The sequence below is a fragment of the Rhinoraja longicauda genome, chromosome 10, assembly GCF_053455715.1.
Source record: "Rhinoraja longicauda isolate Sanriku21f chromosome 10, sRhiLon1.1, whole genome shotgun sequence".
Classification (NCBI taxonomy): Eukaryota; Metazoa; Chordata; class Chondrichthyes; order Rajiformes; family Arhynchobatidae; genus Rhinoraja; species Rhinoraja longicauda.
The window spans coordinates 52,272,177-52,287,230 of NC_135962.1; the positions used below are offsets into that span (position 1 = coordinate 52,272,177).

Sequence of the window (15,054 nt, forward strand, 5' to 3'; positions counted from 1 at the left end):
GGAGGTGATCGCTGGTCGGCGCGGATTGTCTAGTGTGTGTAGGATAGTACTGGTGTGGGAGGTGATCGCTGGTCGACGCGGATTGTCTAGTGTGTGTAGGATAGTACTGGTGTGGGAGGTGATCGCTGGTTGGTGCGGATTGTCTAGTGTGTGTAGGATAGTACTGGTGTGGGAGGTGATCGCTGGTCGGCGCGGATTCTGTGGGCAGAGGGACCTGTATCCACACTGTATCTCTAAAGTAAAGTCTAAAAAGTCATTATTTGCCCGACTGAAACAGTCTGAAGAAGGGTCCCAGCTTAACTCGTCTGTACATTCCCTTCACAGATGCTGCCTGACCTTCTGAGTTCCTCCAGCACTTTGTATTTTTACACTAGTCCACCTGCGTTTGGCCCATATCCGTCCAAACTTGTCCTATCCATGTACCTAACAGTTTCTTAAACATTGCGATAGTCCTTGCCTCAACTACCTCCTCTGGCAGCTCAATTCTTGCTATTGAGGGAGTGCAGTGTAGGTTCACCAGGTTAATTCCCGGGATGACGGGACTGACAAATGATGAAAGAATGGGTAGACTGGGCTTGTTTTCACTGGAATTTAGAAGGATGAGAGGGGATCTTATAGAAACATATAAATTCTTACAGGATTGGACAGGCTAGATGCAGGAAAAATGTTCCCGATGTTGGGGGAGTCCAGAACCAGGGGTCACGGTTTAAGAATAAGGGGTGGGCCATTTAGGACTGAGATGAGGAAACATTTTTTCACCCTGAGAGTTGTGAATCTGTGGAATTCTCTGCCACAGAAGGCAGTGGAGGCCAATTTTCTTGATGTTTTCAAGAGAGACTTAGATTTAGCTCTGAGGAACGGGATACTGATTGTAGATGATCAGCCATGATCATATTGAATGGCGGTGCTGGATCGAAGGGCCGAATGACCTACTCATGCACCTATTTTGTATGTTCCATAGCACCCCCCGTCCTTTTGAGTGAAAAGGTTACTCTTCAGATTCATATTAAATCTTTAAATCGTTTTCCCCTTCCCCTTTCCTCCCACACTCCAAAGGAGTACAGGTTTTGGCGTAGGTTGATTGGCTTGGTAAATGTAAAAATTGCCGCTAGTGTGTGTAGGCTAGGGTTAATATGCGGGGATCGCTGGTCAGCACGGATACGGTCGGCCGAGGGGCCTATGTCCGTACTGTATCTCTAAACTAAACTAAAACTTCAGTCCTCCTTGCAGTTTTTCCATGATTTTCTGCACTGGTGTAGTTAGCTGCATGTTTGCCCATGTCCAATGCATTGCAGGCCAAGTGAGTTTCATTGTACACCTCCCTTGGTTTGCAGGCGGGAAACTCTGGTCTCAGCTGCGACATTATCGGCCGGCCATCACGGAAAAAGGGTTGGAATTCCCGGAATGCTCCAGTCCACGCCACAAGACCATCAAACTGAAGAACAGCTACACTGCCCCCTCTCTGTCAGCCATGTGTGACGATGCTTCCACGCTTGCACCAGTCGGCAAGGAGGACTGGCAAAGTGAGGACAGGAATAAAACAGGCAGAAAATGGACCACGGAGTACAGTTGCAACACTGACCTCAGCCACCCAGAGACAAGGACGGAGCAGGACGTAGGCGACAAACCATCTTGTTGTACAAATGCTGCAAACCAACAAAGTGCGCAGAATCAGTGCGCAAACAAGACGGAAACTTGGCAGGGAAATAACAAACTTTCAAAAACTAGTCTATTGCCGAATGGCTTTGTGGAAAGTCCTGACAGGCCAAGTTTGCAGGTCACGCATCTGCCTCACAGTGATGGCGTAACCTTTGACATCACGTTGCTTTCAGAAAAGGACGGAAATTTAACTCAAAGTAGCGAAACCCTGAACCACATTATAATTGGCAGTGCGGACAATCTGGCGCAGATAGACCGGTGTGGAAAGAGTCAGCCTCTCTCCCAGGGTAAAGTATTACGGCCCCTTGATCATTCGGACAGTGAAGGCTCCAGTAAATCTTCCAGCCCAAAGTCGTCAAGAACTTACCAAATACAGACAGCTTCCGATTTGCTGAAAGGGAAGCCTTCGCTGGTTAGCGAGGAGTCTCGACATGGATCAAGCCCGCTTAGAAGTCCCATCCGAGCCACCAGTTTGAACTTGAAGGCTGGCACAAGACAAGGGACAAGGGGCTCCTACCAAATAACAGTCAATCCTTTGGATACAATTGACAGCAATAGCAAAGTCAACACTGTTATGGATAACACCAACCTGGTCATTGTCGGGACTTCAGCTGCCTTGCCGGCAAGAAATACAACAGTCACTGTCTTGGAGAAGAATCAGTCAGAGCAAAAGACTTCAGTGAGTGTCCTCAGCTCTATACAGCGTCTGACATCACCACTGAACGGCATTGAATCTCCGATCAAGTTATTAACGTTGAAAGATGGATCGCCTGAGGAAATGTTGAACTACAAAGATAAGCTAGACCAGTCTCCAGTCACTGAAAGTTGCTGTAATCATGAGCATCATGATTCCAGAACTGTTTCGGGCAAAAGTCCATTTTGCAGACCTGACAGTGTGAGAACCTTGAACAGGACAGTGGATTTTTCAGATCCCTGCAAAGCACAAGAAGGCCATTGCTCATCCCCTCCACACCGCCCCAACACTGAACATCCCATCCCAAGCCTGGTTTCCTCAGGTCTGTCAGAGGATCAGATCAGAATCTGGGTGGCTGAGATGGTTCTTGCTATAGAAAGTCTACACCAGCAGGGAATTGTATGTCTGGATCTCAACCCCAGAAATATACTTGTGGACAATGCAGGTGAGTTCAAAACTTGACAAAAATAGATTTTAAACCAGTATTTTTCGCTGCTGCAATTCACGAAGTGCTGGAGAAACTCAGTGGGTCAAACCCTCCACATTTGTGGAGGGAATGGACAAGCGGTGTTTCAGGTCGGGACCCTTCTTCAGACTGGGTGCCTTACTCCAGCACTTTGTGTTTTGCTCAAGAGTCCAATATCTGCAATTCCTTGCTTCTCTATTTATCCTGGCTGCTTCCGTTATGTAATTCTAATTGAAATTCTCATACAGGCATGTGAATTTTCCGTGGATTTCCGCGTTTTTAAAATCCATTTTCCGCACTTCGTGCATGGTTTCCGCGTTTTTCACTTTGCCAAATAAATGGAGAAATCGGATCGAAAAAAAAAGAAAGAAAAACGATGTATAGACTTGTAATGAACACTAGGTTCCGCTAGAGGTCGCTAGGGGTTTCACGAGAAATCCCCCGCGCCGTGGAATTCTCCCCGAAAATGTAGCACCTCGGCTGGGCAAGGCAGCCAATCTCGACCTCATCGGGACTTCCACAGCCGATCGGTTTGTTGAATTTGCAACCTGCGGCCGGGGCTCTGGAACTCCAGCCCAGCTGGAGCCAGCACATCTATCCCCATAGCCGACTTCCATCAGTGGTGGAACTGTAATGAGTAAATATTTAAAATTAAGTGCAAGATTATATAACTAAATTAATTAAGACAGGGTTAAAATATAAAACACGGCAGAAAAGCCAATTACCACCCTTTTGGGCTAATTATCAATTAATGTGCGAATCTATTTCAAAATGTTATTAGTGTACAGTGACATATTCACATTATTTTGTAATGTCTGTTTTTACTTTGAAATGCACTAAAAGAGGCTCGAAACTGGTAATTTTGTGTGTAAATTTTGACCCCCGTTGTACGCCTTGCACAAGCGCTCGCCCCCTCTCCTTCCCCCTCCCTCCCCCTACCCCCCTCCCTCCCCTCTACCTCCCCCCCTCCCCCCCCTCCCTTCCCCCCTCACTCCCCCTCCCCTCCTCCCTCCCTCCCCCTTCCCTCCCCCCCACTCCCCTCCCGGTTACAATGGAAACCCTACGAGGACGGGCCCAACCTCGGATCCTTTCCTCTTTTTTTACCTCACTCACGTGCCTGGCCATAGACCACGACATCTCACTGTGATCTTTTTACAGGTCACATTTGCCTCACGTATTTTGGCCAGTGGAGTGAAGTTGAAGTTCAGTGTAATACGAAAGCCATAGAGGACATGTATTGTGCACCAGGTAATTGGGTTTAACAGTACGGGACAAGGCCTGGAGTGTGTACAGGTCTTGCTGGTGAGGCACCTCCACTGGGCCGGAGGTGGCAGAACTGAGCACTGTGGGGTTTAAATTCTGGGATTTTTACACCTGTTTATTATGCAACTGCCAGTGAAATGTGTTCTTGGTTTGGTTTAATTATTGTCAAGTGTCCAGAGATACAGTGAAACGCTTGTTCAGCATGCCACCCAGCCAAAATAGAAGAATGAGGGGGACCTCATTGAAACATACAGATTAGTGAAAGGCCTGGATAGAGTGGATGTGGAGAGGATGTTTCCACCAGTGGGAGAGTGTAGGATTAGAGGTCCTAGCCTCAGAATTTAAGGACGTTCTTTTAGGAAGGAGATGGGGAGGAATGACTTTAGTCAGAGGGTGGTGAATCTGTGGAATTCCTTGCCACAGAAGGCTGTGGAGGCCGTCAGTGGAACTATTTAAAGCAGAGATAGATAGATTCTTGAGTAGCAAATGTGTCAGAGGTTATGGGGAGAAGGCAGGGGAATGGGGTTAGGAGGGAGAGATAGATCAGCCATGATTGAATGGTGGAGTAGACTTGATGGGCCGAATGGCCTAATTCTACTATTCCTTAAGATCTTATGCTCTAACCTCTTCTGGGACAGCATGTGAGAGGTGACCCATTCCAGCATCATCTTGCAACTTCCAAGTCTGATCAGTCTGAACCTGTGCCAAGGAGATATGCAATTTCTTATTCTCTTGATAGACGGCCTTTTCCTACCTCAAATCCCCCCCCCGCTACTTTCAGTCAGAAGAAGGTTTCCGACCCAAAACGTCGCCTGTTCCTTTTCTCCAGAGATGCTGCCCGATCCATTGAGTTGCTCCAGCACTTTGTATCTATCTTTGGTATAAACCAGTTGCCTTCCTGCATTTCTTATTTACTTGGCCCGGTGTCTGGTGGTACGGGATTGATGAAGTAGAGGTCGACCAGCCCCGGTGCAACATTGACGGCTCCCCTTCACTGCCTCTCCGTGCAGCTACCGCAGCCTGCACTCGATCCACCAACTCACCCGGCCACTGTAGGACCTCCCATGGCCACCTCTGTCAACACCACTGCCTGCAACTAGCATTATAAAGATGCCAGTAGATATCCAAACCCGGCTGTAAGAGAGATTTGGCTGAATGGTCTGCCATGTTTTCACGGTGAACTGTTTTACTCTCAATGATTAGACATCTAGTCAAATGGGCAGGAAGAATTTGGAAAGATATTCCGAATTTATTGCCAACAAACTTAGTTTTTAATTTTAAAGGTACAGTGCAGAAACAGGCCCTTCAGCCCACCGAGTCCGCACCGACCAGCAATATCCTGCACACTAGGGACAATTTACAATTTTTACCAAAGCCAATTAACCTACAAACCTGTACGTCTTTAGGAGGAAAGCAGAGCACCCAGGGAAAATCCATGCGGTCACGGGGAAAACGTACAAACTGCATACAGACAGCACCAGTAGTCAAGATTGATCTCGGGTCTCTGGTACTGCAAGGCAGCAACTCTATCACTTGTGCCATCGTGCCACCCTAATGTGAAGGGAAATACCAGCTGTAGATCATCCATTTGCTAGATATTGGTATTGAGAGAGAATGAATCTTGATATTTGGTTAAATCTTTGGGCTGCCTTCAATAATTAAAGGCATCTCCTTAAAGGATTTTATGTCCTTTAAATGTCATGCGAGATGATCTCCAGATTCTAAGGAATGGCCCTTCAGATCCGATGTTGGTAATCTTACGTAAAGCACAGAATTGTACACTGGACGCTGTTTGGTGCATCGTGCCACGGCATCCATTTTAAAGGAGCAATCTATCGCACTGTCCCTTTCACTGCCCTGAAACAAAAGACCGCAGAATAGAAATAAAAATAATATTAAAATTTAATATAAAAATGACCACAGATACATGTACATTTGTAGGCATTTGGACAGCTACGTGGATAGGGAAGGTTTAGATGGATATGGGCTTAACGCAGGAAGGTGGAACTAGAGTATAGATGGAGCATCTTGGTCGGCATGGGCATGTTAAGTCCAAGGGCCTCTTTCCATGCTGTATCTCTGAAGTCTAAACGAGAACAGTACAGCACAAGAACAGTCTGAAGAAGGGTCTCGACCCGAAACGTTACCCATTCCTTCTCTCCAGAGATGCTGCCTATCCCGCTGAGTTACTCCAGCATTTTGTGTCTACCTTCAATTTAAACCAGCATCTGCAGTTCTTTCCTACACAAGAACAGGTCTTTTGGCTAACAATATCTGTGCCGAATGTGAAGCCGTGATCATCATTTATCTACCCGCACAAAACTCATCCCTCCATTCCCTGCAAAACCATTTCTAAATCCAAATATCTTTTATCTCTAAACTAAACTATACTCTTGAGTGATCCAGAATTAGAATGTAAGGCTTTTGATTGTCACAAATCCTAGTTGAATGTTAGAACAGACTCCTGCCCAGCTAAGGATGCCACCCACCTGACGATAAGCTAAAGAAAGAATTGTCCAAGAAATAGTTTTAGCTCCTTGAAGCTTTGACTGAGGTAATTAAATGGTTAATGAGCTGCAGAAACTCCAAAAGGTAATGGGGAGAGTGGGTGCATGAAAGTGACGGAAGGCCTTTAGTTTTGAAGTGAATTGTGCAAAGGACATATGTACCATATTAAAGTATGGAGTAATAAAATTGCAATGTTGCTCTCTGTTCTCTGCTGTTCTAACTTATAACTGTTTTGATTCTGCCAGAAGTCGGTGGGGTTGGAGAGATAACAGAGGCCTGTGACTGGTGGAGCCTTGGCGCATTGTTGTTCGAGCTTCTAACTGGGACGGTAACTGTTCTTGTTGATGCTTTTGTCTTCTCCTGATCTTTTGTAAACATTTACTATATTAGTTTTTGTTTATTACCTTAGTATCAAAAATATCCCTTTCACAGGGCAGCTCAAAGAGCTTTTCTCTTGAAGTGGTTCTGCAGTGTAGGAAACAGAGTAGTGAGTGGCACGGTGGCGCAGCGGTAGAGTTGCTGCCTTACAGCGCCAGAGACCTGGGTTTGATCCTGACCACGGGTGCTGTCTGTATGGAGTTTGTACGTTCTCCCTGTGACCGTGTGGGTTTTCTCCGGGTGCTCCAGTTTCCTCTCACACTCCAAAGGCGTGCAGGTTTGTAGGTTGATTGGCTTCTGTAAATTGTCCCTAGTGTGTAGGATAGTGTCGGAGTACTGGGTGATCGCTGGTCAGCGCAGAATCGGTAGGCCGACGGGCCTGTGTCCACACTGTTTCTCTGATGTAAAGTAAAGACTGTGCTGTGCTTTATGATTTATAAGAAGCAGAATCTTAAGCAGCAGATTTTGATCCACTTACATGAACTTGACAGTAAACAAGAGTAACTGCTGAATGTTGTTTGATCACAATTAGAAATATTTCGGGGGGTTGTTGCTGAGGCTTGAAATAACAGAAAAATACAGTACTCCCCACTCTCCCTCATAAATTCCTAAAGACCCATCTGTTTTCTACCCTGAAACAAATTATTTATCCATTCCCAAATCCAAAGCTTTAAACATTTCATTGAAGTGAAACTATGCCAAATGTTTTCAGGTCTTCATTTTAAGTTGGCCTTAATCATTTAATTGAATAAGAAAAAAAATCAACTAGTTTAGTTTAGAGATACAGTGTGGAAACAGGCCCTTCGGCCCACCCATCAATGTAAGTGAAAAACTTGTCCTGACTGAGCCAGTGAAATCAAACTATCATGAATCCTAACTTGTGTGTTCCCCGCTGTTGTATATTCACGTTCTATCTCTCTCTCTCTCTGTGTGCCAGACCCTGTCTCAATGCTACCCCTCCAGAATCCATCCTTACACCCAGCTCCGACTCCCAGACCATCTCAGTCCCGCAGCCGTGTCTCTTCTGCAACAGGTGAGGAAAATCATGAGAGGAATAGATCGGCTAGGCGCACCGAGTCTCTTGCCCAGAGTAGGGGAATCGAGAAACAGACAACATAGGTTTAATGAGAAGGGGGAAAGATTTTATGGGAACCTGAGACCTAACTTTTCCACACAAAGGGTGGTGGGCATATGGAACGAGCTGCCAGAGGAGATAGTTGAGGCAGGGACTATCCCAACGTTCAAGAAGCAATTCGACAGGTACATGGATAGGAAAGGTTTAGAGGGAAATGGGCCAAACGCAGGAAGGTGGTACTAGTGTAGGTGGGACAGGTTGGTCAGTGTGGGCAAGTTGGGCCAAAGGGCCTGTTTCCATGCTATATCACTCTATGACTCTCTCTATAACTCTATGAGGAAACCAAGTGGCAGTTCGTGCTATCTGCAACCAGACCTTATGTGAGGAAACATATCTATTCCAGACGAGGCGATCAGGAAAAACCATGTTCCAGTTTCACTTGATGTAACTTGATCCAAAATGACAGGTATAGTATGTGAAAGAAGAGATGTCCGTTTATATATCAGGACATCTGCGCTTCACGATCAAGGGTGAAGAATTAAGTGTAGTCGCACCAATGGGTAGATGTTGCAGGCAATTTGTGCATGCAAGCAACAAGCATCGTGACCCACTTTAGTACTGTAGGTTGAGATAAGAACACATAAGAATCCTTGTCTTTCTTCACGTAGCATGGGGTGTTTCTGTTGACAGCTGGAGGCACTGCGGCACTCTCCAACACTGATGAAATATCAAAGGATAAGAATATTATAGGTAGTTTACACAACCACATTTTACTCTGAAGGTAGATACAAAAAAAAATGTCATAGTATCTCAGCAGTTCAGGTAGCACTTCTAGAGAAAAGGAATAGGTGACGTTTCGGGTCGAGACCCTTCATTACACAGTCTGAAGAAGGGTCTCGCTCCAAAACGTCACCTATTCCTTCTCTTCAGGGATGCTGCCTGTCCCGCTGAGTTACCCCAGCACTTTGCGTCTATCTTCGGTGTAAACCAGCATCTGCAGTTCCTTCTTACACATTTTACTTTCCCCTTGCAGTGGGCGTGTGACCTAAACAACTTTAATATAGATAATAAGCCAGTTTGAAAGGCAGCCAAATTATACCTTCAGTGCACATTGACAAAACATAAAGCATCTTGAGTCAAAGCAGTAATTTCAATTGGCTAGAAGAACGCTTGATATAATTAGTTGACCATTAGCATGAGTTGTAACACAAAGTCCAGGGCATTACAGGCAATATTTCATGGAGATTGCCATGCTCTTGATTAGTAAGGACAAAAGATTACAATGTGAAAGTAGGAGAATGGGATTGAGAGGGAAAAATTAGGTCAGCTGTGATTGAATGGCAGAGCAGAGTCGATGGGCCGAATGGTCTACTTCTGCTCTTGTATCTTATGGTCGACCAACCCACGGAGTGCTTTAGCTAGTTAGTGAATATAGTCCCTGTAATATGTTGCTGGTGATGGTCTGTATAGAGCAATGGTTATTACCAGTGATTATCTGCTTTTTCCATGTGAAAGTTAAGACTAACCTGCTGCTTTGCATTTCTCCTCCTCTTCCAGTTGTTACAGTGGGACTATCGCGGTCGGCTCGGCTCCAGAGAGAACGGAACGCACAAGATAAAATCCCATTCCTTTTTCAGCTCTATAGACTGGAACAAGTTGAATGGGTATCGATGAGTTACACGAGTGTGCGCCGAACATCTCAACAAGAGCGGACCAAGCAGATCTGGAAACACAAGAGACTGCTGGTTCCACAATCTGGAGCAAAGAACAGAGTGGTGGAGAGAGCCAGCGGGCCGGGCAGCATCTGTGGAGGGAAACGGGCAGGCAACGTTTTGGGTTGTGGCCCTTCTTCAAGACTGGCGTAGACCATAAGACGTAGGAGCAGAATTAGGCCATTCTGCCCAGTAGAGGGGAGATAGCCAGTGGAAAGAGGAGAGGGGAAGGAGTAAGACGAGAGGTGGCAAGTAGAGGGTGGATCCAAGTGAGACCGGGTTGATTGGCAGTTGAGTCATGTTTGAGAGAGAAGGGTGGAGATGGTGACAAAGGCCGGGGAAGATAAATGGAGAAGACTGGTGTGACTATCTCCATCTCCTCCACCTGACTCATCTGCAATCAACCCTTTAGAGTCACAGAGTGATACAGTGTGGAAACTGGCCCTTCGGCCCAACTTGCCCACACCGGCTAACATGTCCCAGCAACACTAGTCCCACCTGCCCGCGTTTGGTCCATATCCCTCCAAACCTTTCTTATCTGGATCTACTACTTACCTTACTGGGTTCACAGTTCACTTGGCAGCTCCCTTCCCCTCACTTCTTTCTACCAGCTATCTCCCCTCAGTTTAGTTTATTTTTAATTTTCACGTGTACCGAGGTACAGTGAAAAGCTTTTGCAACCAGTCAGCGGAAAGACAACGCATGATTACAATCTATCCATTTACAGCGTATAGATACATGATAAGGGAATAACGTTCAGTGCAGGGTAAAGCCACCAAAGTTTAATCAGGGATAGTCCGATTGTCACCAGAGGTAGATAGTAGTTCAGCACTGCTCTCTGGTTGTGGTGGGATGATTCAGTTGCCTGATAAGAGCTGGGAAGAAACTGGCCCTGAATCTGGTGGTGTGCTTTTTCACACTTCTATACCTCTTGCCTGATAAAAGAGGGGCGGAGAGGGAGTGGGCAGGGTACAACTCATCCTTGATGATGCTGCTGGCCTTGCCGAGGCCGCGTAAGGTATAAATGGAGTCAATAGAAGGGAGGTTGGTTTGTGTGATGGTCTGGGCTTCGTCCACAATTTGCTGCAATTTAGACAATAGACAATAGGTGCAAGAGGAGGCCATTCGGCCTTTCGAGCCAGCACCGCCATTCAATGTGATCATGGCTGATCATTCTCAATCAGTACCCCGTTCCTGCCTTCTCCCCATACCCCCTGACTCCGCTATCCTTAAGAGCTCTATCCAGCTCTCTCTTGAATGCATTCAGAGAATTGGCCTCCACTGCCTTCTGAGGCAGAGAATTCCACAGATTCACAACTCTCTGACTGAAAACGTTTTTCCTCATCTCAGTTCTAAATGGCCTACCCCTTATTCTTAAACTGTGGCCCCTTGTTCTGGACTCCTCCAACATTGGGAACATGTTTCCTGTCTCTAACGTGTCCAACCCCTTAATAATCTTATACGTTTCGATAAGATCTCCTCTCATCCTTCTAAATTCCAGTGTATACAAGCCTAGTCGCTCCAGTCTTTCAACATATGATAGTCCCGCCATTCCGGGAATTAACCTAGTAAACCTACACTGCACGCCCTCAATAGCAAGAATATCCTTCCTCAAATTTGGAGACCAAAACTGCACACAGTTTCTTGCGGTCTTGGATAGAGCTGTACTCAGCTGTACCTCTACGCAGTCTTGAAGAGGGGTCCCAACCCGAAACATCGTCTGTGCAATTCCCTCCGTAGTTGAGTTCCTCCAGCAATTTGTTCTTTGGGAGCGGGTCTGGAACTTGTGCACCTGTGCTGAGCCACTAAGCAATTTGACGATCTGTGAGTAAACACCATCAACAGAATTCAGTCTGTTGCCACTACAAGCTGGTACGCATGGTTCAAACAAGTTAAAGCACACTAGAAATTAGTACTTTCGTCCCATTGGAAGAGTAATGTGCTGCTGGTAAAGGGCTTGTACAACACTTGTGTTCAGCAAACTCATAACCTTGAATAGTTTACCGTGCAGCCATCTATATTGTGTGGCACACTTAGTGGTGATGTATTTTCATGACCGACCCTTTGCGGGTAGCTCAGTGGCACAGCGGTAGAGTTGCTGCCTTACAGCGCCAGAGACCCGGGTTCGATCCTGACTACGGGTGCTGTCTGTATGGAGTTTGTACGTTTTCCCCGTGCCCTGCGTGGGTTAAACCTGTGCCTTTGAGTTTCATCTACCTCTGATGTGGGGATTATTTCCTGCACTCTACCCTATCTATATCCCTCATAATTTTATATACTTCAATCCTGTCTTATTTTAACCTCCTCCACTCCAGGGAAAACGGATCTAGCTTCTCCAATCTCTCCTCATGACTGCACTGCTCCATCACGGGCAACATCCTCTGCACCTTCTCCAGTGCTGTCACGTCCTTCCTGTAGTGAGGTGACCAAAACAGTGTGCATCACTTCACCTCAGGTCCGGCCAGTGTTTCACAATGTTCACCAGTGATAGAAGCAGAATTAGGCCATTCAGCCCATCAAGTCTACTCTGGCATTCAATCATGGCTGATCTATCTCTCTCTCCTAACCCCATTCTCCTGCTTTCTCTCAATAACCCCTGACACCCGCACTATTCAAGAATCTATCTATCTCTGCCTTAAAAAGTCCATTGACTAGACTTCCGCAGCCTTCTGTGGCAATGAATTCCACAGATTCACCATCCTCTGACTGAAGAAATTCCTCCTCTCTCCTTCCTAAAGGAACATCCTTTAATTCTGAGGCTGTGATCTCTGGTCCTAGCCTCTCCCACTAGTCCAAAGTTGGAGCCTTGCTTCCCTGCCCTTATATTCAGTGTAGTTCATCTGCCACCACAAGCATGCCAACTTCATCTTATCTACCATGGATATTTGCACTTTGGTCCCTTGGCACAAAAGGCAGCAGTTTTTGCAAAGAGAAAGATGGTCTTTCTCTCTCGAAAGAAAACGTGATTTTCGTGCTGAGTCCAAAAGGAGAAACAGTTGAGTTTGGTCCACCAAACTCTTCTCTAAGCTTCTCTAAGCATGAAATCCATTTCCCAGAGTACTGTGTATTTCCCTTCTACATGTTTGAAAATGACTGGGAGGATACCTGACATCGGGTTTAGACACTGACCAAGGTGGATGAGACTTATGGGCAGTTATCCATGCTTCTTAGTAACAAATATTGAGTCTTTGGTGCCTAGCTGCTTCTTTAGACTTTAGAGTCCACCAGGTCCGTGCCGACCAGCGATCCCCATACACTAGCACTGTCCTACACACTAGGGACAATTTACAATTTTACTGAAGCCAATTAACCTACGATCCTGTGTAGGAAGGAACTGCAGATGCTGGTTTAAATCGAAGATAGACACAAAATACTGCACAACCTCGAAGGGTCTCGCCCCGAAACGTCACCCATTCCTTCTCTCCAGGGATGCTGCCTGTCCCGCTGAGTTACTCCAGCATTTTGTGTCTATCTTTAACCTACAAACCTGTACGTCTTTAGTGTGCGGTCACAGAGAGAACGTACAAACTCCGTATGGACAGCACCCGTAGTCAGGATCGAACCTGGGTCTCAAGCGTTGTAGGGCAGCAACTCTGCTGCTATGCCACCCCAATGTACTTTTAATGAATTCACTTGAGCCTTGTTAACAAACTACTTGAACATGTGCAAATGGATGAAGAACTGTACTGTTATGGCTATTAATGGTACTGTCATTGATTCTGTCTGTGATTGCTCCTTTCAGGAGATGGGAATGGTTATTAGCAAGACCCTGATATTAATGGCCATACTATCTGTCCTTTAACTTTTGCGCTGACCCCCCTAGGTTGGCTCTCTTGCAAGCAGATAGGGTGCAAGATTTTATTTTAGCAAGTTCTGCCAGGACAGGATTGAAAAAATTGTTTTAAACCGGTTTAGTTCAGAGATACATTGTGGAAACAGGCCCTTCGCCCACCAAGTCCGTGCCAACTAGCGATCCCCGCACACTAACACTGTCCTGCACACTAGGGACAATTTACAATTTTACGAAACCAATTAACCACAAACCTGCATGTCTTTGGAGTGTAGGAGGAAACTGGGGCACCTGGAGAAAACCCACACAGGTGACGGGGATAAAGTTCAAACTCCGTATAGACAGCACCCATAGTCAGGATTGAACCCAGGTATCTGGCACTGTAAGACAGCAACTCTACCGCTGTGCCACTGTGCTGCTCTACTGCAGCTTGTCTCAGACAATACAGACCAGATGTAGACTGACCAAGCATCCCTGTCTTAGAAGCTAAAACGTATGAATCTCTTGTGCTAGTCTGCTCTGTGTGTGTAAGGAACCATTTTACTTGTTGAGCATTGTGTACCCGGAGTCTTTGTGTCTGCATCTGTAGTGAGGAATGATTCTTGTAATGGCTAATCAGCTGTGGTACACATTTCTGTATCCTCCCCCTTCCTTATTCCTACCGTGACAGTGTCCGCTGCAGTCTCATTGTATAGCACAATTATTTCTAATTTTAACAGTGTATTAATTGACGAAGTTCAGGGGAATCCCTTTCAGAAAAAATTACAATGAAGAAAAAGTGCAACAGTGATACAGTGATGGCTCTCTGATTTAAGAGTCAGTCTACCTACCTCGGGTTGAGACCCAGTGTTAGCTGAGGTGGCCGACACTTCCATTCTGCCACTTATTATATTTTAACAAGATGTTATTCAAAAGTTATGGTATCTAGAGTGATAGGCATGTTAATTGTGTGTTCTGTAATACATTATTCTGCCTCCTATATTGAGTTAAATGTACTGTTCAAGGTGTCAGAAGCTAATTAATACCTGCTGCTGGGAGTTATTTTCAGATTAACAGTACTTTGTACTTTGGCACAAACAAACCAAGAGGTATTCTCATTTTATATTTTTGTAATATGCTATTTGTCTCTAATCTGATGTAATGTGGTTAGCTGCTATTTTATGACTGGTATATGTAGCCAATCAGGTGCAAGCATGCTATACACTTCCACGTTTAGCACTTTGACCAATGCATGTGACATATATAAATATATTTAACTTCTATCCTGATAAAAATATTTTTTCTTCAGATTTTTTAAAATAAGTTATTGACTTCTAGTTGAGGAATGTTTATACCACCTATTCGTAGAGTAGCAGTTACTCATAGAGTTATAAGAGCTTTACACAACAGAATAGGTTCCTTCCGTCCAACTTGTTCATGATGATCAAGGGCGTCACGGTGGCGCAGCAGCAGAGTTGCCGCCTTACAGCGCTTGCAGCGCCGAAGACCCGGGTTCGATCCCGACTACGG

At 45.6% G+C, this 15,054-nt stretch overlaps 1 protein-coding gene across 3 annotated transcripts in view; it reads left to right on the forward strand.

The window, feature by feature from the left end:
• The window catches only part of rps6kl1 (ribosomal protein S6 kinase-like 1), a 50,700-nt gene extending 35,922 nt beyond the window's left edge, over positions 1 to 14,778 (forward strand). For 2 of the 3 annotated variants that reach the window (XM_078406866.1, XM_078406868.1), the window contains exons 7-10: positions 1,335 to 2,798; positions 3,978 to 4,067; positions 7,906 to 8,001; positions 9,601 to 14,778. In XM_078406866.1, the coding sequence (XP_078262992.1) occupies positions 1,335 to 2,798; positions 3,978 to 4,067; positions 7,906 to 8,001; positions 9,601 to 9,908 (1,958 nt within the window). In that variant the 3' untranslated portion in view covers positions 9,909 to 14,778. Of the gene's footprint in view, positions 1 to 1,334; positions 2,799 to 3,977; positions 4,068 to 6,835; positions 6,919 to 7,905; positions 8,002 to 9,600 lie in introns of all 3 variants that reach the window. The other variant, XM_078406867.1, reaches the window with a different exon arrangement.
• Positions 14,779 to 15,054: the final 276 nt, after the last annotated feature.